At 45.4% G+C, this 22,728-nt stretch overlaps 2 protein-coding genes across 2 annotated transcripts; one reads left to right on the plus strand and one right to left on the minus strand.

Moving 5' to 3' along the window:
• Positions 1-38: 38 nt before the first annotated feature.
• On the minus strand, positions 39-2,719 carry CFAP144 (cilia and flagella associated protein 144; the record flags this gene model as incomplete). The annotated part of the gene is made up of 4 exons (XM_081947457.1): positions 39-629; positions 889-992; positions 1,788-1,847; positions 2,584-2,719. The coding sequence occupies 4 exons, from the start codon at positions 2,717-2,719 to the stop codon at positions 519-521; spliced, it is 411 nt and encodes a 136-aa protein (XP_081803583.1). The 3' UTR covers positions 39-518.
• A 407-nt stretch (positions 2,720-3,126) lies between these two features.
• PIF1 (PIF1 5'-to-3' DNA helicase) lies at positions 3,127-22,254 on the plus strand. Its single transcript, XM_081947454.1, has 12 exons — positions 3,127-3,700; positions 5,370-5,496; positions 7,219-7,344; positions 7,431-7,584; positions 8,296-8,410; positions 8,484-8,590; positions 15,224-15,363; positions 16,167-16,273; positions 17,220-17,307; positions 18,677-18,822; positions 20,670-20,861; positions 21,219-22,254. Exons 1-12 carry the CDS (start codon positions 3,128-3,130, stop codon positions 21,285-21,287), a joined length of 1,944 nt encoding a protein of 647 aa, XP_081803580.1. The 5' UTR covers position 3,127; the 3' UTR covers positions 21,288-22,254.
• The last annotated feature ends 474 nt before the right edge of the window (positions 22,255-22,728 follow it).

The raw sequence follows: 22,728 nt of genomic DNA on the forward strand, positions 1-22,728 counted from the left end.
CAATTACTCCCTCTGATTTGAGTATCATGAACTGTGCATTAATCACTCATGCATATTAGTACCATGTTTTTCAGAGTATAAGTGGATGAAAATTTCGGTGCATCTTATACAGCAAATGTGGCTGGGGTGGTGGTTGGTGGGGTGGTGGTTGGTGCTGCACCAATCAGCTGTTCTAGAATGGGCCACGGTGAATGGCAGATTTTTTGTTTGTTTGTTTTCCTCCCCCAAAAATGTAGGTGCATATTATAGTCCAGAGTGTCTTTACTACGAAAAATACTACCTTCAGAGAGATGGCATAGTTACGGGTGAGAAATTCCTTGTCTAGGTATCTTATGAAACACACACACACACACACACACACAATTTGGGAACAAGTTTATTGCAACCACTAAAAATTCAAAGAGCAAAACAGCTTCCTTTCTTAAAATAACTATTTACAATGACAAGATGCAGGGCAGAAATCCTAAATGAAAGTTTAACATCTTCACAGTAAGATCCCGTGATGTTACTATATGCCCTTATTTGCTTTTGGTCATCTCCCTCAGGCGCCACAGAGCAGCCATGTACCTGCTGATCTCAGTACTCCGACTTGGGAAGTGCAGCCTACTATCGTCCCGGTTGATACTGATCTGTGAAAGAGAATATGATTATAACATAAGAGCATTGAAATAAATGAAAGAACAAAGTGTGGGATGCTTCAATAGAACTTCCTCTCAACTGATTGCCCATTTGATGCTACCTGAACCCTTTGAAGGCGTTCCTCATGATTCTAATGTTCCGAAATGGTATCGTCTTCCTGGGAAGGCTCATCTTAAATCATGATAGTACTTCAAAATTTGTGGTGGCACTTGTCCCACAATATTTAGCCTTCCCTGAAATCCTACTTACCAACGGTGTGGAAAACCAACCAATTTCCTGACTTTCAGTTTGTGGTTCTGGGTATTTCTTGGGTGGCTCAAGTGCGGCATGATGAATAAGCTTTAGGAATTTAGCTGTTGGGTTAAAGCATTGACAGTAATCATTAGGTACCATAGTTTCTTCTATGTTTAATGAAGCAAAACTGCAAGACATATATATTCCTTTTGTGTGTGCTGACTTGACAGAAACTATGCATTTAACCTTTTCCTGTTTTTAATGCAAAATTGTAGATCATGAATAATTTCTACCTACCATATTTTTCAGAGTATAAGACGCATCTTTTTTTCTCAAAAAGGCTGAAAATCTGGGTGCGTCTTATACATCGAATACAGCATTTTTTTGCCTCCCGCAGCTCCGCCCCCTTCACAAAAATGACCATGCATACCCTTATGGAGGCTTTCAGAGGGGGCTGGGGAGGGCAGAAATGAGCAAAAAACAGGCCGTTTCCCCCCCCCCCCCAACAGCACTCTATAAGCTTCCATAAGGCTATGCATGCAATTTTTTTGACAAAAAACAGGCCCGTTTTCTCAAAAAAATGGTCCATTTTTTAAGGGGGCAGCCCCCAGGAGCACTCTGCAAGCCCCCCCTAAGGCTATTCATGCCTTTTTTGTGGGGGGGGAACCGGGCCTGTTTTTGCGAAAAACAGGCCGTTTTGGGGAGGTTTGCAGTGTGCAAAAAAAAAAAAAAAAAAATTCTCCCCCTTTTGGAAAGCTCTTTCACTGATTGATGAGAATTACATTGATCAAGTGCTGTGCCAGCAGAAACAAAGCCTTAGGTGCTGCAGATTGTCAGTGATTTCCTTCTCCAGCACATGAATAAATACATTATTTATAAATACATCAAAACAAAGTACTGTAACAGTGTCTTACCATCTTCAGGTTCCTCTAAGTTATCATGCCAAGAGGCAGGTTTCCCAGTTAAGGCATGAACTGGAGGGCAAAAGCAAGATTATGAAATTAGCTATTGCGGATGTTCAGATGAAGGCACTCTTAAACTTCGCTTTAGTTTACCATAAGAGAATGAGAAAGTTAATATTTTCTCCTTACCTTGATTTCTTTGGAAACATTTTGGGCAATATTTAGTTTGAAATGCTGACTTTCGCAGAATCAAAAACATGCATAGAGAACCTATGATTTCAGCCAGGTCTCATTCTTTTGTCCCACTCCCTTTACAGACTAGTATGGCCTACATCAGGCTTTGATTACCTTCAATGGCAAGTATACCTTTAGGAAAGGAAAGGGAGCAATATACGTAGTTGTGTTACAACCACAACTGTCCCCAAAATTTATGTTGCTGAATAAGACATTCTTTAAGTGAGCTTTTCCCCATTTTTTCAACTTTTCTTGCTGCAGTTGCTAAGTGAAACACTGCAGTTGTTGGTATCCTGTTTGTTAAGTAAATCTGGCTTTCCTCTTGACTGTGCTAGAAGACTTCACAAAAGCTGGTCACATGCCCCCAGGACATTGTCATAAATATGAACCACATGCCAAGCATCTGAATTTTGAACATGTGACCATGGGGAATGCTGTGGACAGTCGTTAAGCGTGAAAAACCACAAGTCACTTTTTTCAGTGCCCTTGTAACTTTGCACGGCAACTAAACGAACCGTTGTAAGTCGAGGGCTGCCTGTATTTGACAAAACCGCCTTCTGTCCAGCCCACCTACCTTTCAGAAGTGGGTTTAAGGCAAATTCGGTATGCAGGCGCTGGCATCGCAGCTCCTTGTGGACCGTCTCCGTGAAGATCTTGTTCTGGCTTACTGGGTCCAATGGTTCCTTCACGCCTCCCTTAAACGCAGCCATGCGGCGTTACTCGGATCGCTGTTTCAATCGCTCCAGAACCTCCGCCGCGTTGTCTCCGGCCGGAGCGTCTCCAAGGGGCGGAGATCGCCGCTTTCTGGTCTCCCGGCTATTGACTTAAGAACGTCGCAAGCCGGGAATTCTAACTCCGCCTTCTCCTCTTTTCATTGGCTGAAAAATTAAAGCTTCCCCAAACGCTGATTGGTCGCTGCGGTCGGTCGAAAAATATTTGAATCTGCCCGAGACCCGCAAGGCAACTTCAACGTGAGGATGTCTTTTCAAAACCCGGCTCGGTCGACAGCGGGCTAAAAGTGTCAGTTCTGCACCCGACGCAGGCTTTTTTTAGTGGGGGGTCTCGATCTCGGCTCTTGTCATGCCCGCGGGTTTGCTCTCTCGGCTTCACCCCGCAGAATGCAACCGGCGGAAGGCTCGGAGCTGGATGGGAGGATTCGCTGCACGGTGGTCGTGGAGCATCTGGGGGCGGCGGCGGCCCCGAACCGGCTGCTCCTGCGGGATGCTTGGGTCAACCTCGGGCGGAATGAGTTTCGCGAACTGGTCTTACAGGTGACGAACGCCTCGGGTCCAGGCCGTCTCCAGAACTTCCCTCTGCGGCAGAACGAAATGCGCCTGTTCACCCGTTTTGTGAAGGACGGGAAGAGCTCGGTCCGGTTGGGTCCCTTAGGCTCCAATTACGTGCAGCTGCTGCTCTCTAATTGCCCTCCGGATCGCTTGCGTCGCTTCGTCCAGACTCTGCGCATCAAATTTGAAGCCACCCAGCACCGAGAGCGGCCGGTGCCCGAACGGACAAGGCTCCTATCTAGCTTGCCGCGCACATTCGACACGGTAAGCCCAGTGCAAGCCCGCGATTTGCAACATGCAAAGGCCAGAGAAGCCCTGGCTAACGTTACAGCCACCCCCACGAAAGGACAGACTCTACGCTGCAGGTCTAGGAAGCGTCCTATGGAATCAGTGGATGGGAGGCAGGTAAGCTATCTTCTGCCTGAAAATGTAACTACGGTATTTGCTTATGCTATTAAGCATCAACAGGTAATAGGGTAAAGGTTCCCCTCGCACATACGGTTCCCGACTCTAGGGGGCAGTGCTCATCTCTGTTTCAAAGCCGAAGGGCTGTAGGCGCACAAAATGCTGTTACCTTCCCATCAAAGGTGGTTCCTATTTTTCTACTTGCATTTTCACATGCTTTCAAACTGCTAGGCTGGCAGAAGCTGGGGCAAGTAACGGGAGCTCACTGGCTACGTGGAGCTAGGGATTCGAACCACCAAACTACCAACCTTTCTGATCGACAAGCTCAGAGTGTTAGCCACTGCAACCCTTTCAATAAGTAATACTAAGCACTAAAGAAACGAGGTAGAGAGTCATACCCTCTGATCAGTGGTGGGATACGACCGGTACGCCCCGGTATGTGCATACCGGTGCCTGCTGGGAGCACCAGGTACCGTTCCGGAGCTGGAGTGTCGCAGGCGGGTATGCATGTGAGTGCTGCACGTATGCACCTGGTGGGTGCCCCGCCCCATTGCACCGTACCAGTTGCAACGGGATCCGGAACCCACTACTGCCTCTGATGGTGCTTTCCCCAAATCCAAGAAGGCCATTGACCTTGTTGACTAGAGGATAATATGTTGGAAAGATAGATTTGGCCAATAATTTTATTAAAGCTTATAAATTAAAGGATAAAAAATTAATACAAACTAAGAAAAATATGGAAAAGGAGAAAAGTGGAAAGAAATAAAAATAAAACAATGTATACATTATACATATACAGGGAGTTCTCAACTTGCAATAGTTCATTAAGTGACGTCGAAGTTACAATGGCACTGAAAAAAGTGACCTTTGTAGCAGCCCCATAATCATGTGATCAAAATTCAGACGCTTGGCAAAGGTTCATACTTGTGTTCGTTGCCGTGTCCCAAGGTCACGTGATCACCTTTTGCAACCTTGTGATAAGCAAAATCAACAGGGAAGCCAGATTCACTTAACAACCATGTTACTAGCTTAGCCACTACAGTGATTCACTATGGCAAAAAAAAGTCGTAAAATGGAGGAAAACTCACTTAACAACAGAAATGTTGGGCTCAATTGTGGTTATAAGTCAAGTTTTGTTAGTCAGATTCCACCAGAACCAAACTTACACTCCCAACTCCTCTTCCCTCGTCAGGAACTTTCTTTTCTTCCCTTTTTGGCAAAGAGAGAACAGTGTAAACCTTTAATGGCAGTCACTTTAATAACCAGTTCTGATTTCCAATATACATTTGAATCTCAAACTCAAAAGTAATTCAAACTAAAGGTAAACTGCTCCAAACTCGATTGCAGAAAATATAACTTCAACAACAGAGTGGTCAATGCCTGGAATGCACTACCTGACTCTCTTGTTACATCCTCAACCCCCATAACTTTAACCGTAAGCTGTCTTACTGTTGACCTCACCCCATTCCTAAGAGGTCTGTAAGGGGGCGTGCATAAGCGCACCAGCGTACCTAACTTCCCTGTCCTATTGTATCCATGTCCTGTGTTCTTATTCATGTTTATTCTAATTCCTGTTATCTTGCACATGAGTGACAAACTTAATAAATAAAAATAAATAAATAAATCTTCTGCCTTTGGAATGTCAGTTAAATATGGATTGTCCCACCAGATGACTGAAGAAAAGCAGGTGAAGAAGTCGTGGCTGATGGGCTCTCGAGCAACACTTTCCCAGGAGCAGTCAAGAGTGCTGAATGCTGTGTTGAGTGGAAAGAATGTCTTCTTCACAGGGAGTGCTGGTAAGTGAAAAGGGGAGGGCATGATTAGTCATTTCAAATTAGGAATCCCAGATGTTTTCAAGGACTATGTTGGGGATTCAAGCTAAAGAACTTGTACTGCTATTATTCATAAGAGATTTAACTAATGGCTTGGGATTTCTTTTGAGTGTGCACGAATAGATTATTTTCACTTTTGTGTGTGTGGAGTTCTTTGAGATAAACTGTCCTTTTTCATTGTCAAATCAATAACTCACAAGGTCACTTTGGTCAGTAAAAAGTCCAAAGGGTAAGATAAAAATGATGTTAATAAGGTCATGCTGCAAATAAAAAATTAAGATCCCAATAGGTAAAGGTAAAGGTTTCCCTTGCATATATGTGCTAGTCGTTCCTGACTCTCGGGGGTAGTGCTTATCTCTGTTTCAAAGCTAAAGAGCCAGCGCTGTCCGAAGACATCTCCACGCTCATGTGGCCGGCATGACTAAACACCGAAGGCGCATGGAACGCTGTTACCTTCCCACCAAATATGGTTCCTATTTTTTCTACTTGCATTTTTACATGCTTTCGAACTGCTAGGTTGGCAGAAGCTGGGACAAGTAACGGGAGCTCACTCCGTTATGCAGCACTAGGGATTCGAACCACCGAACCTATGTTTCAAGGTTGACTCAGCCTTCCATCTTTTCGAGGTTGGTAAAATGAGTACCCAGATTGTTGGGGGCAGTATGCTGACTCTGTAAACCACTTAGAGAGGGCTGTAAAGCGCTGTGAAGCAGTATATAAGTCCCTGACCAGGCAATATCAATGCTACTTGGTTTGCTCCCTGTTTATATACAGTAGTTTGCTTTGCCGGTGTTGGTGGGGTTGTCATTTTCTCCTTGGTAATTCCTTTATTAGGATATTGTAAAATCCTAATTCCAAGTATTATTGGGTGTTGTAAAATCCTAAATCCAAGCATTAATGTATTGTAAACCAATATTAAAGAACTACCAAGGGGGGGGGGGGACCCAAGACTGGTGGGGCAAGCTACTATACATAAACAGGGAGCAAACCCCACTCTCACTAGCACTGATGATGTTCCCTAATCAAGTAATGAAATGTCTGCAGACAAATAACCAAGCTCAGAGATCATCAAGGACCCCATCATTCAACTCTGAGATATGTTTATTCGCTTCCTATTGGAATCTTCATTTTTTTATGTGCAGCGTGACCTTAAACGCTGTTTTCTCTTATCCTGTGAACTTTCTACTGACCAAAATGACTTGTAATTTATGAGTTTGACAATTAAAAAAGGGCAGTTTATGGAAACAAGGAAGCTATTTAGTAATCTTAAAGAGAGGATAAAATGTAAATGCATTTATAATTGCTGCAAAGAAGATTGTAAAATGCTTCCTTATAATCTTTCTTTTTTTTCCTTTCTTTTCTTTTCCTTTTTTTCCTTTTCTCATTATGCACTATTTCTCCTTATGTACTCTTATTTCTTTTTCAATGGTTTTTCCTTTGTTAAAATTTCTTTAACACACACACACACACACACAAAATCCCTGGTTCAGTGGAATTGCTCTGTTTTAAACTGACTCAGTGTTGCATCCTAAGTATCACTACTTAAGCACAGGAAACTTGATACGGTACTTGCCATTTAAATACTCCCTAAATAATTTTTAAAAAATTGTAGAGAGGAAAATATGAGCAACTTTGAATGAATTGAGCTGAATGGTGTTTCTCTAAAATTAATGTTTGTTTTCAAAGGAACTGGAAAATCTTATTTACTGAAAAAGATTGTGGCCTCCTTTCCTCCAAATGGCACTTACGTCACAGCCAGCACAGGAGTGGCAGCATGTCAGATTGGGGGCATCACCCTCCATGCTTTTGCAGGTAACTGGACTTCAGATCCTGAGAAGGTTGGAAAGAATTTGGGCCTGGTATGCCACTCTCACCCCCTCTTAATTTCCCTTTTGTAGGTATTGGGTCAGGAAAGGCCCCTCTTCATCAGTGTCTTGAGCTGGCCCAGAGACCTGGGGTTCGGCAGCAATGGCTGAATTGCCAGTGTCTGATCATCGATGAGATCTCAATGGTGGAAGGGGAATTCTTTGATAAACTGGAAGCGGTAGCTAGGTATGTAGACCTTTATGCAGCATGCAGTCACTTTATGGAGATTAGATTAGATCTTCTTTAGAAGTTTGTTGAAAACAGAATATTTCCAGAGAAGGTTTGCGACGCTTAACCACTATGCCATCTTTTTTAATTTTCTATTTTTGTTAGTTTTATTGTTAATTTCTACATTAATTTATTAATGCTATGCTTTATTTTTGACACTTTTAAATTATATTGTACCATAGATACCCTGATTTTTTTTTTACTTACATAAAATGGTGAGAGGTTTTTTTTTTTTAATCACTTCTCCATTCACCCGACCAAAAGTGTCTGAAATCCCTGGAACATTTTTCAGATTTTGGCAGGGAGTGTCCCAGTGGTCTGATTAACCCTTAAAGGAATTGTGGATTTTTGCAATGGACTGGGAGCCTGGAAGGGATCAGGATTGTAGCCAGTATTGTCACTGTGGTTCTAGAGATAAGAGGGAGGGAGGAGAGAAGGAAGGAAAGAAATAAGAGGAAAGAAAAGAAAGCCAGCTATTGGAAATGGGAGTATGACTTACTTTTAAGACATCCTTTCATAATTTGGTGTTTTTCCAGCTTGACTGGGAATCCTGGAATTGCAGACCTAAAAGACTAAAAAAGATTATTCTTGGATACTGCACTCAATTTTCTTGGCCCAGAGCATTAAAAAAACCATTTTTGAATCTTTTTCTGTTTGCTTTCTGGCTAGAGATGTCAGGAAATGTGAGAATCCATTTGGAGGAATCCAGCTTATTATCTGTGGAGACTTCTTGCAACTGCCTCCCGTTACCAAGGACCACAGACAGCCCAAATTCTGTTTCCAGGTTTGTTATGGTTGCTGATGCTGCTTCTAACTATGTGATCGGTCACTGGCTGACCAGGAGTGTGCTTTTATAGGCAAAGAGCTGGAGAAAGTGCATACATCTGAACATGGAGTTGACAGAGGTTCGGAGACAGACTGACAAGGTGTTCATTTCTCTTCTGAACGCTGTCCGTCTTGGCAGGTGAGATATCATCTTCTTGTTCATTAGAACCAATAGATGAAAAAGGATGGGGATTTGTCCTCTTGGGATGGGATAACTGAAACTTAGAGATACTTCTTTTCCTATCTCTCCCTAATTTTATTTCTGAATGTTGACACTTGTTACATCTGCCAAGTTTGAATGCTGATTAAAATGTCATCATTTTCTTTTAATTGTTCACAAAACTTCAAAAGTAACATTCTTCGGATGACCGTTGTCTTACCTGAACGGTCGTTCTCATGGCGCTGCGGAGAGTACAAGGATGGGTTAACACAGCCTGTTTGCCCATGGACTGAGTAGATTTTTCCCCCTCTGGCCACGCCTCCTTTGCCTCTTCTGGCTCAGTTTTAAAAATGAGGTCTTGTCCGACGAAGACGTCCTCAGCTCACACCTGTGTAAAGATACAATCTCGGAGCTAAACAATTACCCTGGGTGGGTCTTGTACTCTCCGCAGCGCCATGAGAACGACCGTTCAGGTAAGACAACGGTCATTCTCCATAGCGCTGCTTGGAGAGTCCAAGGATGGGACATGCCCAAGCTATTGTGTCCCAGGGCGGGAAGAAGTGACATTGTCCGGAGCCTCAATAACCTTCTGTAATACTCTACAGCCAAAGGAGGCTTCGGCAGAGGCAAAGGAATCGATCTTGTAGTTTCTAATGAAAGCCGTGGGAGACGCCCACGTGGCCGCTCTGCAAATGTCCAGAATAGATGCTTGAGTCGCCCAGGCCGCGGTCGTGGCCGCACTTCTGGTGGAATGTGCCGTTACACGAGGTGGAACTGGCTTGCCCTGAAGGTCATATGTCATCTTAATGCAAGCTCGCAGCCACCGACCTATGGTTGAAGATGACACCTTGCGACCCAGCGAGCCTGGTTGAAAAGACACAAAGAAGGCCTCGGAGTGCCTGATGTCCTTAGTTTGTTTCAGGTAAATGCGGACTGCCCTTTGCACGTCCAATTTGTGCCACCTGCGCTCCTTGGAGTGTTGAGGGCTGGGACAGAAATTCGGGAGGATAACCTCCTGAGACCTGTGAAAATGAGAATTCACCTTCGGCATGAAGGCGGGGTCTAACCGTAGGATGACCCTGTCTGGGTGGATGATGCACAGCTCTTCCTTGGCCGAGAAGGCCGCAATCTCAGATACCCTTCTGGCTGAAGTAATGGCTATAAGGAAGGCAGTCTTAAGAGTCAGATGTCGAAGAGATACCTTCCTCAAAGGTTCGAAGGGAGCCGCTGTCAATGCCTGCAGGACAAAGGGTAGGTTCCAGGTCGGGTACCTGTGCACCACCTGGGGTCGAATGTTGTAGGCCCCCTTCAAGAAGCTCTTGACCTGAGGATAGTGACTCAGGGATTGAAGTTGGTGTCTGGCTAAGATGGTGGATAATGCAGCAACCTGGCGCCTGAGTGTGGCTGGTGCCAGTCCTTTGTCCAAGCCCTCTTGTAGGAAGTCCAATAACTGAGGGATGGACGCTTCCACACTGTCAATGTCCCGTTTGCTGCACCAGGAAGAAAAGGCAGCCCAAATGCGAGTAGTGGCCGGACGTCTGGAAGCTTGGATGGTTTTAATGACGTTGTCTGAGAGGCTCTGTTCCTTCAGAAGCTGCCCCTCAAGTGCCAGACGGCTAACTGCAACCATTGGGGCTCTGGATGGTTGATGGCCCCCTGACGCAAGGATACCTGGTCTGGAGGAATTTTCCACGGTTGTTCCACAGACAGATCGACCAGGTCCGCGAACCAGGATCTCCTGGGCCAATGTGGAGCCACCAGAATGAGCTCCGCCCCCTCCTTCAGCAGCTTGTAGATCACCTGCGGGATCAGAGGGAGGGGCGGAAACACGTAAAGAAGACCTGGAGGCCAGCTGGACCTCAGGGCATCCGTCCCCTCCGCTTGTGCTGACTTGTAGCGGGAGAAGAACCGCTGGAGCTGTGTGTTTGCCGCCGAGGCAAACAGGTCGACCTGCGGGAGACCAAACCTCCTTACCACCTGTGCGAACAGGTCCGGATGAAGTTGCCACTCCGAGTTGTCGATGGTCTGACGGCTCAACCAATCCGCACTTACGTTGCTGGTTCCGGAGATGTGATCCGCCCTCAGCGACGCTAAGTGGATCTCTGCCCATCATCCTATGGCCTCCGCCTCTGACATGAGTCTTTTGGAGTGGGTCCCTCCTTGTCGGTTCACGTGAGCCTTTGTGGCCACATTGTCGGTCAGTAGCAGAACGTGGTGCCCCTTCAGCTGTTCTGCAAATCTCCTCAGCGCAAGCCGGGCTGCCCTGAGTTCTAGCCAATTGATGCTCCGGGCTGCCTCCGCGCTGGACCACCTGCCTTGCGCCAGCTGACCTTGGCAATGCACCCCCCAACCGTAGAGACTGGCGTCGGTCGTTACCACGATCCTGTCGGGTTCTCTGAATAGGCAACCCTTCTCCACTGCTCGAGACTGCCACCAACTCAGAGACCGAGTCACTCTTGGTGGGATGCGAACTTTCCTGGTGGAGTTGCTGGTCTTTGCTCTTTGCATTGGAAGTAAGAACCATTGCAGTTCCCTTGCATGAAGACGTGCCCAGGGAACTATGTTGAGGCAAGAAATCATGATCCCTAACAGTTGGGATAGCTGCACTACCTGCCAGGACCTGTTCCTGCGACACAACCGGATTCTGCTCCTGAGGTTGCGGATTCTTTCCGGAGATAGGGACACCTGGCAAGATACTGAGTCTATTATGGCGCCCAGGTGTTGTATGCGTGTGGCAGGAGTCAGGTTGCTTTTTTCCATGTTTACGGAAAAAACGTGGTCCTGTAAGGTGTGAACAGTGACGTTTACATCTCTCACCGCTTGCTGATGAGTCCTTGAGTGGATGATGATGTCGTCCAGATAGCACTCCAGGCGGACTGGAAGCTTGCGCAGGTGGGCTGCCACAGCTGCAAGAAGCTTCGTGAACGTTCTGGGTGCAGAAGAAAGTCCGAACGGAAGCGCCCTGTATTGGAAGTGCTTTCCGTTGTAACACAAGCGCAGGAACTTCCTGTGTGCGGGATGGATGGGCACATGCAGATACGCCTCCTTGAGATCGATGGAGGTGAGCAGATCCCCTTGTCGCATGCAGCTTAGGATCGACTGAAGAGACTGCATTTTGAAGCGCTTGTAGGCCAGATGTCTGTTCAGGCGCTTCAGATCTAAGATGGCCCTCCACCCCCCTGAATTCTTGGGGACCAGGAAGAGAATGGAAAAGAACCCCCTCCCTTCCTGTTCTGGAGGAACTGCCTCTATTGCGTTGATCTGCAGAAGATGATCTATCTCTGCCTGCATGAGAGCCCTCTTTACAGGGTTCTTGGATAGTGGGCAGCGAACAAAGGTCCGCGGAGGAGAGGATAGAAACTCCAAGGTTAGACCCCTCCTGATGGTATTTAAGACCCACTTGTCCGAGGTTGTTTCCTCCCAACGGTCTGCATAGAATTGCAGGCGGCCCCCGATGGGAGGAGACCCCAGACGGTCACTTCCCACGTCTAAACTGACGGTTGTGGGATCCCCCACGAAAGGGCTTCCGAAAGGACCCCTGATTGGATTGTCTGCCCCTGGAAGAAAAGTTGTTTCGTTCCTGGGACCTGTCAGAGGACTGGTTAAACTGTCTTTGGGAGGAATATGAAGAAGAGGAGGCCTGGGCACCTTCCTGTGCCCGAAAGGCCTGTTTCCTAAACGAGCCCTGACCTTTCCTGTCATGCTTCCTGAAGGTGGAAGGAAGGACCTTCCTCTTATCCTTTGTCTCAATTAGGAATTTCTCTAGGGAATCCCCAAAGAGGTTCTCTCCCTTGAATGGAGCTGAAGCCAGCTTCCACTTTGCCTTCATGTCCGCCTGCCAGTGCCGAAGCCAAAGCAGGCGGCGAGAAGTGATGTTGGACGCTAGTGCCCTGGAGGCGAATTTCGCTGCATGCAGGGATGCATCAGAGGCATATTCCACAGCCGTAATGATCTTGTTAAGATCATGTCGCCAACGAGATGCTTCAGATGGGGGCTGAGATCTGAGTTGGCGCAGCCATAATAGGGATGCCCTCGTAAAGAACGAGGCAGAAGTGGAGGTTTTGATTGCCCAGGCAGCCGCCTGGTGCGTTTTGAGACAAGCCTTTTCTGCCCTCTTATCCTCTGCCTTTAACCCTTCTAATAACTCGGCCGGGAGATTAGAATTAGAGGTCAGAGAGACCACAGGGGCATCCACTTCTGGAGGCTTCAATACATCCTCCAGCCTAGGTTCTAAGGGATACAGTGATTTGTCTGCGCCACTGGGGTTGGCCAGGGTGCCTGGCTGTGCCCATTGGCGCTGGATAACTTCCATGAACATGTCAGGGACTGGTATTAGTTCTGGGTCAGGGGTTGTTTCGCTGAACAGCCCTGCCATGAGGTCCTGGGAAGTAGAAGGGACTTCCTTGTCCTTAGGTTTGGCACCAAGCTCAGTAGAGGCTCTGGCCTTGTGTAAGATGGACTTGAATAAGGATGGCTTAAAGAGACCAGTGAAGGAGGGCTTGTCTGGAGGCATATCCTCATCCTCCGAGAGAGCAAATTCCTCAGCAGTCTCCTCCTCCCACGTAGACACCTCTGTGGTGATAGAAGTGCCCGGGGAATCGAATACTCTGGTCCTCTTTTCCCCCAGGGGGCGAACAGGCCTAGAGGCCTTGCCACCCCTGCCTTCCTGTAGCCTCATGGCTTCTACCACACCCTGGGAAATAGCCTGCGTGATGAGATCCCTCATTTCTGCTGACATAGCTGGGCCCTTGTCCTCTACAGCCCTGGATTGGTCATAGGCCTGTCCCCTGGCCCCCCCTAGGAGGACCTCTCTGATCCTCTGCATGAAAACAGCATTGAAAGGAGGGGATATCCTCCCTGACTGAAGAGCTAGGAGAACCTGGGTAGCCCAGAGAGGCTGCAGGGGATCCTGACATGGAATCCCTATCACAGAAGGATGGGGATCTATCCCCCATTTCCTCCCCCTGCTCTATCTCCCTCTGGATGGGTGGGGAAGGAACTGGCCCAGCCTCACTTGGTAAGGGTGCAGAGGGAACCTGGGGCCTAGCAGACTTGTCCTTTAGGGAGTCCTGCCCCTTGTCCCCTTGAATTTTGGGGGCCTTGCTCCCAGCTGAAGAGTGGGAAGCTTTCCCCCCAGTGCCCTTGTTTCCCTTTCTCCCCTGGCCTGAGGGATCTGGCCTACTGCGCTTTGCAGATGGCCCTGCCAGCTCCTCCCTTCGCTCCAAACCTTCATCAGCCATCCTTGGTTGATCTTGAGTCGAAGAGGTCGCTGCTGAGGGAAGGGCAGTGGACGCTGGCCCGACGGCTCCAGAAGCGTCTGCAGATTCAGTTGGGAGGCTGGATCAGGCACCAGGACACTCCTTGCCGCTTCCCCTTAGTTGGCTGGGGAACTTCAGGCTTGCTGGAGACCCAGGCAAGCCCTCGCAATCCTCTGCGGCTGTCTGTTGAGGCGGAGAGGCTCTGCTGCTTGCTGCTGCTTTCCGGAAGGTAAAAAAGTCTCAAAAAAATGGCCGCCGGCTCTTCTGCGCGCCAAAAGCCTCACTTAAGGGCCAGGCGCTTCCCATTGGCTGCAGCCGAAAAGCGCGCCAAAGCAGCACTTTTCAAAATGGCCGCCGCTCTCCCGATCGGCAAAAGACGCCGTTTGGAGAAGCAAGGGCTTTTTTTTAAAAAAGCCTCTCCTCCAAAACGACCAGGGAAACACGGGGATTGCCGTCCTTCCCTGCGCTCGCCAGCAGACGCCGGACAAGCGGCCTCGCTTGTTCCCCCAGCTGCGACTAAGCAGCTGTGGAACCGATCGCTGCCTCAGCCTTACTTTAGTAAATCCTCTTCTTGGTAAAAATAGAAAAAAGGAAAATAAAAAGTCAAAATAATAAAACCTGGGGAAAAATCCTAATAACAACTAAATATCAACACATAAAATACTCTAAAATTACTATTGGAGAACCCAGCCTATTTGCTCAAAGCTGAGTGTTCCCCAAAACTCGTCCTATCGGGCGGACTGAGTTTTTAAAACTGAGCCAGAAGAGGCAAAGGAGGCGTGGCCAGAGGGGGAAAAATCTACTCAGTCCATGGGCAAACAGGCTGTGTTAACCCATCCTTGGACTCTCCAAGCAGCGCTATGGAGAATGCTGGGATCCTAAAAGAAAGTTGGTTGATATTTGCCACTAACGAAATAATTTGTAACAATTGTTATGCCAACCTTCCTGATTCATTGGTTCAGCTATTCCTATCACTAGCCAGGCTAGTTAGAGTTGATGGAATTGTACTGTAACATGCATGGAGTTAAGACAGGCGTGTCAAACTGGCAGTTCTTGGTCTGGATGCATCACATGCAGGCCACGCCCACTCTAGCTCTTCGAATGAGAAAAACATCATGAAATGTCATGTGATGGCGACATGACGCAGCGGGTTTGACACCCATGAGTTAAGTGGAATAGGAAGTTAGAGTAGAGGAATGGTCTTTTTTCCTCAACAGGCAGGGAAACATACAGTACAATTTATCAAATAGAAAAATATTTATGGTTTTCTAGAGTTGCTGTGATGCCAGGATATCTATACATCCATGGATCTCTGTTACAAGTCTTAGCTCTTGTAATTTTAAATTACTGACAGATGTACAGATGAAGTCACCAGACTGCTGACTCAAACAGTAATGCAAAAAGTGGAGAGAAATGGAATATTGGCTACACGGTTGTGTACTCACAAGGATGATGTAGAGTTCACAAATACCATGCAGCTGCAGCAATTAGCTGGTAAGAATCATGCAGTGACTCCTAGTGAGGTACAGTAAGTAGCTCTTTCTTTGCCTTTGAGAAAGATGACTACTGATGCGAGTTGTAAAAACTTAGAACCAATAATAGGAATTATTCCATATCATTTTTGTTTTGAATGAAATGGCAAAATGTGATATACTGTTCTACCAATTGTAAAGATTATAATATTGCTGTACTTTGGGAATCCTATGAACTCTTGATGTTCAAAATATTTATGATTGTAGATGGATAAACTGAGAGGCTTGTGGTTGGTTGCTAGAACATTATTTAGGAAGCTATTTTTTCAAACTACCATAAATTTACCAGAAGTCCCCTGCTCATTTGCACCAATTGGATAAATTTGGAAATTTGAGAACATACTTTGGGGCAGCTTCATAAACTAAATGCAATATTGGGTTGTCTACTCACTTAATTTTTGATATGAGTTATGGAACCTCCATTTCTCAGAAATTAACCAGGTAGGTATGTTGCTTGCAAAAACTTTACTTTTCTCTTATTCCCCTATCCTCCTCCCTCGCTGCTACTACTTTTATAGCAATTGCACTTATTTACAAATCCATGCCCAGTAGCCACCTACCATATTATTTCTTCAAATACTTTAAAGGTCTTTTTTTTTTCTAGAGGCTGGAGCTTTAGTTTAAAGCATGCCAGTTTCCATTCCTATTTATTTATTTATTTGAAAAAAATGTTAACAAGCTTAATGTTGCAGGATGTCTGAGAGGATATAAGTTGGCAACACTGCAACCAGAAATCTAGTGAATAAAATGTTACTTCTTTTCCAGGACAGTCAAGGTCTTTCAAGGCTGTTGACAGTGATCCTATGTTGGCAAAGACTCTTGATGCACAATGTCCTGTGAAGAGCATGATTGAACTCAAGGAAGGTGCCCAGGTGAACAAACAAAACAGCACTGCTTGGAACAGAGGTGTTGTGGCTGCTTCTGAGATCCTTCTCTTTCTTCACAACGCATTCATACCTGGAATCAGATCTTGCCAAATGCTAGAGTCTTTGTTCTGACCTGGGCTTCCTGATAAAGCAGAAATCACACGCTTAGTCCCAAAAACCCTCTTTTTATTTAAAAGGCTGTGAATTATGTTCATTCACAGCCCATAATAATTCACCAACCACCTGTAAAGAGTCCGACAGATGTATGCCACAGTCCTTCAGGGTAATGCTGATAAGCACCCACCTCTATCTCCCTTGAAATGCTGCCAGAGACCTAATTGCCAATTAGTTTTGCAAGGCCAAACGGAACACAGACTCAAACGGAGCTTCATAGAGTTTGTCCCAACCAGAATGAACGAAGTTGCTTCCTGCAAAGACTCAAGTCTGTTTGCCTCTCTTTTATGGCTTTTGGGAGGGGGCCAATCATCTCCAAGCCTTACTCCTGAGTTGCCCTTTTTGTCTTAATTGTTCTTGCCTTCTGGAAGCTCTGTGCATGCGCATAGTGGGGACAGGCTCACGCTGTTCTTCTGCCTCGCTGATGTCAGGCTCCGGAGGCAGCGCGTAACTCCCAGATGGCCCTGCTCCCCCCCTCTGCCTGTGACACAGAGCCCTCGCCTGAGCCTTCCCCAGACTCCAGGACTGGCCCATGTTCCTCCCCAACCTCCTCACTGTCTGATTCTGCTGCCAGCTCCACAGGCCGCCTGAGGACCAAAAACAGTCTCCTTGATTTTAACGCCCGTATCCCGATCGCTAAGCACTTATCTGGATGATTTCTTTACCCACAAATGAGTAGAGGGTGGTTTTGTTAGCATGCAGTGGAAGTAAATCTACTTTAGAAGGCGCTATGGAAAAATCCACTAAAGCATTCCTGTGACTTTTCTTTTTTCAATAGGTGATGCTTACAAAGAATCTTGATGTTTCTCAAGGTCTGGTGAATGGGGCTCGTGGAGTTGTGATTGGATTTGAAACTGAAGGAAAAGGTTGGTTTCTGACCGGCCCACCTTGGATGATCTCCTCCTGGGTAGTCATGTGGTTCGGTTTCTTTTTGCAATGAAGAAAATACATTCAACTCTTAAGATTGTAATGCAATACTGGTATTAATATTAATAAAAAATAGCAAGGAAAGCTATCAAAAAAGTTATGTTGTATACAGAAAAACGTCCATCCCTCTTCCATTGCCAAATTTGTTTGAAAGTGCTGTTTCTTTCCCTTTGTCCCAAACAGCGTAGTTCGGTTCTAACAAACTCCATTGCTACAGATCAAGTCTAGATTTCATTTTCTAATGTTATTTTGTGCATTGTTCCTTTAGAAAAGTTTTACTATAGTCTTAGATTTCTCTGCTCTGTGTCACTTCTTTGCAGAAGAAGTTCTATTTTTGCTTCACAGGCAGTTGACAATCATTCTATATAAAATGAGAAAATGTAGGAAAATACTGTGATGTATGGTAGTTGGGCATATTACCTACACAGGTAACCCTCAACTTACAACTGGTTACATATAGCAACCATTTGATACTTACAATCTGGTTTCAAAGTTCTGATGGCTGCTCCTGCCCCACCCCACTTTGTGTCACGTGATCGCAGTTAAGGCACTTGGCAAACTAGATTTATTTATGGGCCTTTGCAGTGTTCCCCCAGGACAGCAATTTTTGGCATTTGCTTTGGCTGGAAATTGCCATTTACTTCTGTTTTCTGGCAGAAAGCAATGGCTTCATTTAATGACCATGAGAGTTCATTTAACTTCAGTGTTTGCTAAACCACTGCAAAATAGGTAATAAAATGAGGCATGGTCATATGGTGTGTCCCCCTAAAAACATCCAGCACCTATGACAGCGATGGCGAACCTTTTTTTGGCTCGCGTGCCACAAGTGGAGGGAGCGCAGGGGGGGCGTGTGCGGGCGTGCCGCACCCATAATGCAATGCGCGACCCCCCCGTGTGCATGCGCGCACAACAGGCGTGACCCCCCCATTTTTGCATGCTTTTTTCACCCTCCCCAGGCTCCAGAGGCTTTATAGGAGCCTGGGGAGGGCGAAAAGAGCCTCCCCCGGAGGCCCTCCGGAGGCTTCAGGGACCGTCCGGAGGCTTCCCTGACACCTTCGGAGCGCTCAAAACGACCCTCCGAGCAAACCGGAAGTGACTTCCTGTTTGCTCGGAGGGTCGTTTTAAGCATTCCGAAGGCTTCAGGGATGGTCCGGAGGCTTAGGTGAACACCATAGGTTTGCCATCACTCACCTATGACCATAATTTCACGCTAAATTATGGTTGTAAGTTGAGAATTACCTGTAATCAGCAGTAGTGACATTATAGAAGTACTGAATAATAACTGTAGACTTGTGTTTTTTGCTACAGGCCTGCCCAAAGTGAGATTCCTTTGTGGTGTGACTAATATTATTGGCTTGGAAAGATGGGTTTTTAAAGGGCCAGCAGGCACATACCTGAGTCGCCAGCAGCTGCCCCTGAAGCTTGCCTGGGCCATTTCTATTCATAAGAGCCAGGTTTGTAATATATCTTATTTTTGTGGGAAATACACAGTAATAATGGTTTATCACTGAGTAACAGCAGAATTTTGATTTTTGTACTAGACTCTTCATCAATGTTAAAATCCTGGAATGTTATCAGTCAGTTTGTTCTTTTTTGCCCATATCTGATGGAATCCAACTTGCTTTGTTCCTATCACTGAGCAGACTAAAGTTGCACACTAAATGCCATTAAGGCAACAGCTTTATCTCTAAACTTTAAAGTCGATATTCTAATACTAAAGAAATCATGCACAGGTAATCCTCATTTATTAACTAATTGTTCAGTGACAAGTTACAACAATGGTGGAAAAATAACTATGCAGGTCATTTATGACCTCTGTGGCATTCCTCAGTCATGTGATCACCATTGTGGTACGTAGGTATGGTAGTAGCCCCCACACATCAGAACTAATGTTACCTGGTTAGGTAATGAAACATCTGTGAGAAACAACAAGCTCAGAGAGCAACAAGTTATTTGGGTATTTGCAGTCCTAATCTGGTAATCCCATTATGCCATTTAAAGTCCTATCCCATAATTCTGAGGTCAGCAGAAAAGTACACTGCCCTAAAATTTGCTGCCCCAATTTCTTAGGATATATACTGCTACACAGTAATTAAGTTGATGATGGGTGACCCCCTTTTTCGTTTTTATCTGGGACAAAGCAAGGAAAGAAATTGATGGATTCCCTTGGTTTCTCTTTCCTTGGCTTCCCTTCCTAGCAAGCATTGCTCGCCAGCTGGAAAATAACTAATGGCTTTTGCTAATGTGGGCTAGGACAGGGTTAGGTGAGTGTAGGCAGGTACTCAGAATGGCATAATTAGCCTTCTGCCAAACTGTCCAATTAAAAGAACGCTAAATATATATCCCAAAATAGCCTGGATGACAGGTCACAGTCGTAGAGGGGGACGGTAAGCTAAAGGGAGAAAAAGCGATTGAGAACATCCTCAGGTAATCTTGCAAGGAATGGCAGTGCCTGCAGGATTAATCCAATTGTGTCTTCATGGCCATCAACTTCTGGAAGTAGCCTATGAATGCCCATGAAGCAGAAAAGGGTAGACAAAATAGTGCTATCGGTATATCTGTACAAAAATATGTTGGTCAGAGTAGCAGAAAATCTGTAACGTATTGGAAGTTAACAAAACAAGCAAAGATGTAGCTTTCAGAACCCAGATTTTTTTTCCTGATTTAAGATGAACTTCTGGACAGGAAGACCTGCTATTTTTAATGTCGAGTTGCTACTCATGCTAATAAGAAGCCTGCCTAAAACCTGGCGCTTTAGAAAGCACCAATCAGACAGTAAATTTATCTGTAGAAGCCAGGTGTCTTGTCTCTTCTGCTGCTCAAGCAAAAAAGGATCATGCAAGGGAGCTCTTTATTGGAGGAAATGCATGTTGGTGGCAGCAGCCATCAACATGCAGTAGTATTAGAAGCTGAGTAAACTCAGCTTCTGATCATGTCAGCAATTACTCTGTAGAAGTTAAGACAATGTAGCAAAACCTGTGTAGGCAGAATTACTTTAGAACTGGAACTAAATAATTTAAGCTACATGATAAGAATACGTGGAGCTGCAAATAAGTCAAGATCTTAAGGATACGGACATTAAAAAAAAGTTACTATAATTATGCTGCAGTCAGAATACAGCAAGCTCATAGTTGTAATTCTATTTACTGAATATTTTTCCATTATTATTCCAAAGATTAAACCTGGGATATACATCCTAGCAGATGACTTATGTACATACTTCAATATACATTTAATTGTTGGTGTTGCTAGCTCAGTCTTGTCTACTAATGACTTTCAATCTGCTTATTTCTTTTTCTAGGGTATGTCTTTAGACTGTGCCGAGGTTTCTCTAGCTCGCGTCTTTGAAAGTGGGCAGGCTTATGTAGCACTTTCTCGAGCTCGTAGTCTGGCAAGTCTCCGAGTTTTGGATTTTGAACCCAAGTTAGTCAGAGCTAATCCATGTGTACTGCGATTTTACAAGGAGCTGAAGAGAGACCAATTTTTAAATCAGGTAATTTGTCATTATAGTAGTACAATTTGGAGACAATATATTCCTATACAGACTGGAGACTTGGGGGGTGGGTGGGTGAGAATTAGAGGAAGCTAGAGCAAGGCCCTTGACTGATGAGTGGCATTACTGAGGTTTCTGGGTAGAAAAGTCCCAAACTCTTGAACAAATATTTTTGGTTTGTAGTTCTCTGTTTTTGCAAAAGGTATTTTGCCCTCATCATTTTTAATAAATTGCAAGCCGCAACTTTATTACTTAAAAGAAAGGTTTAACAGATCAAAGTAGATCTCAGTATAAGGTGCTGAACAGTATAAGGTGATTAGCAACTTGAGTCTGACTTTCTTTGCTTTTACTTTTTAGGCCTCTTTACATTCCTATATTCATGCTGATAAAGAAAATGAAAAAGTTAAAGGAACATTTACGGGTTGAGAATCCTTGGTACCATTTTATTAATTAATTTACTTTTGGAACAGCTGCTTCTGCAAATTCAATGTTTCTATAAAGCATTGGAGCATTGTGAAGAAGAGAAGAATTATGAGATAGGTTTCTATAAACATGGACAGTCTATCTGCCTAAAATGAACACTGAAGTTTAACCCAAATCATTCTGCTTCTGAGTTTGCACTGACAGATCTTAAATTCAATTACTTGAAGCCACCTTGACTGAATAGTCAAATTTTGCTAGGATATTTACTTCAAACAGCACTTACACTGTGTGTATAGTGAGTATTTGATATTACTGAATAAAACTTTAAGGACTTATATTACTTCCTTAATAAACCAAATGACAGTTTACTTAATGATCGTTATATATGTATGACTGATAATTCTATGCCCTGGACCATTTTGCTTCTCTTAATGTACCAATTTTGAGAAAGGTCTTAGATTTTTTTAATTGAAAAGAGACACTTTCATTTTCTTTGTACTATACAGTATTGTATGCAGTATAGCTTCTCAAGTTTAAAAGCCAACCAGATAAGAGTAATCTGCATCACATCCTAGGGCCTACAGATATTTTCTGTATACATTACAATTTCAAGAATAGAATTTGTTCCCTTGAAACAAAATCATTCAATTTAAAATCTTGAATACCTTTTGAAGCAAAATTAATTTTGCTACTTAAATAACATTACATATACCCTGTTTCCCCCAAAATAAGACCTCCCTGGATAATAAGTCCAATTGGACTTTTGAGTGCATGTGCTAAAATAAGCCCTCCCCAAAAATATTGCAATGCAGTAGCAGCCATGAGGTGACCATGCTCGCCGCCTCCTGCACCTCAAAAATAATAAGATCTCCCCAAAAATAAGGCCAAGCACTTATTGGGGAGGGGGGGTCAAAAGAAAATAAGACCCTGTATTATTTTTGGGGAAACACGGTACTTGTTAAAATGGACTCTCTTCAGTGGTGGGTTCCTGCCGGATCGCACCGGATCGCGCGCGCTCCCTTTCAGCGCTCCACCTGGCTCGCGCGCTCCCTTCCAGCGCTCCACCTGGCTCGCGCGCTCCCTTCCAGCGCTCCACCTGGCTCGCGCGCTCCCTTTCAGCGCTACACCTGGCTCGCGCGCTCCCTTCCGGCGCTAAAGCCGGAAGTACAGTTTTGCCCGGCCCTGGCGAAGCAACGACGCCTGCCTGCGCTCCACCAGCTCGGCTGGGAACAGAGATGTTTCCTCAGCGGAGCGGGGCGCCTGAAAAGTCTTTTCAGGCGCTCCGCTCCGCTGAGGAAACATCTCCGTTCCCAGCCGAGCTGGTGGAGCGCAGGCAGGCGTCGTTGCTTCGCCAGGGGCGGGGCAAGACTGTACTTCCGGCTTTAGCGCCGGAAGGGAGCGCGCGAGCCAGGTGTAGCGCTGAAAGGGAGTGCGCGAGCCAGGT

The sequence above is a fragment of the Natrix helvetica genome, assembly GCF_964273705.1.
Source record: "Natrix helvetica genome assembly, chromosome: 3".
NCBI classification, from domain to species: domain Eukaryota; kingdom Metazoa; phylum Chordata; class Lepidosauria; order Squamata; family Natricidae; genus Natrix; species Natrix helvetica.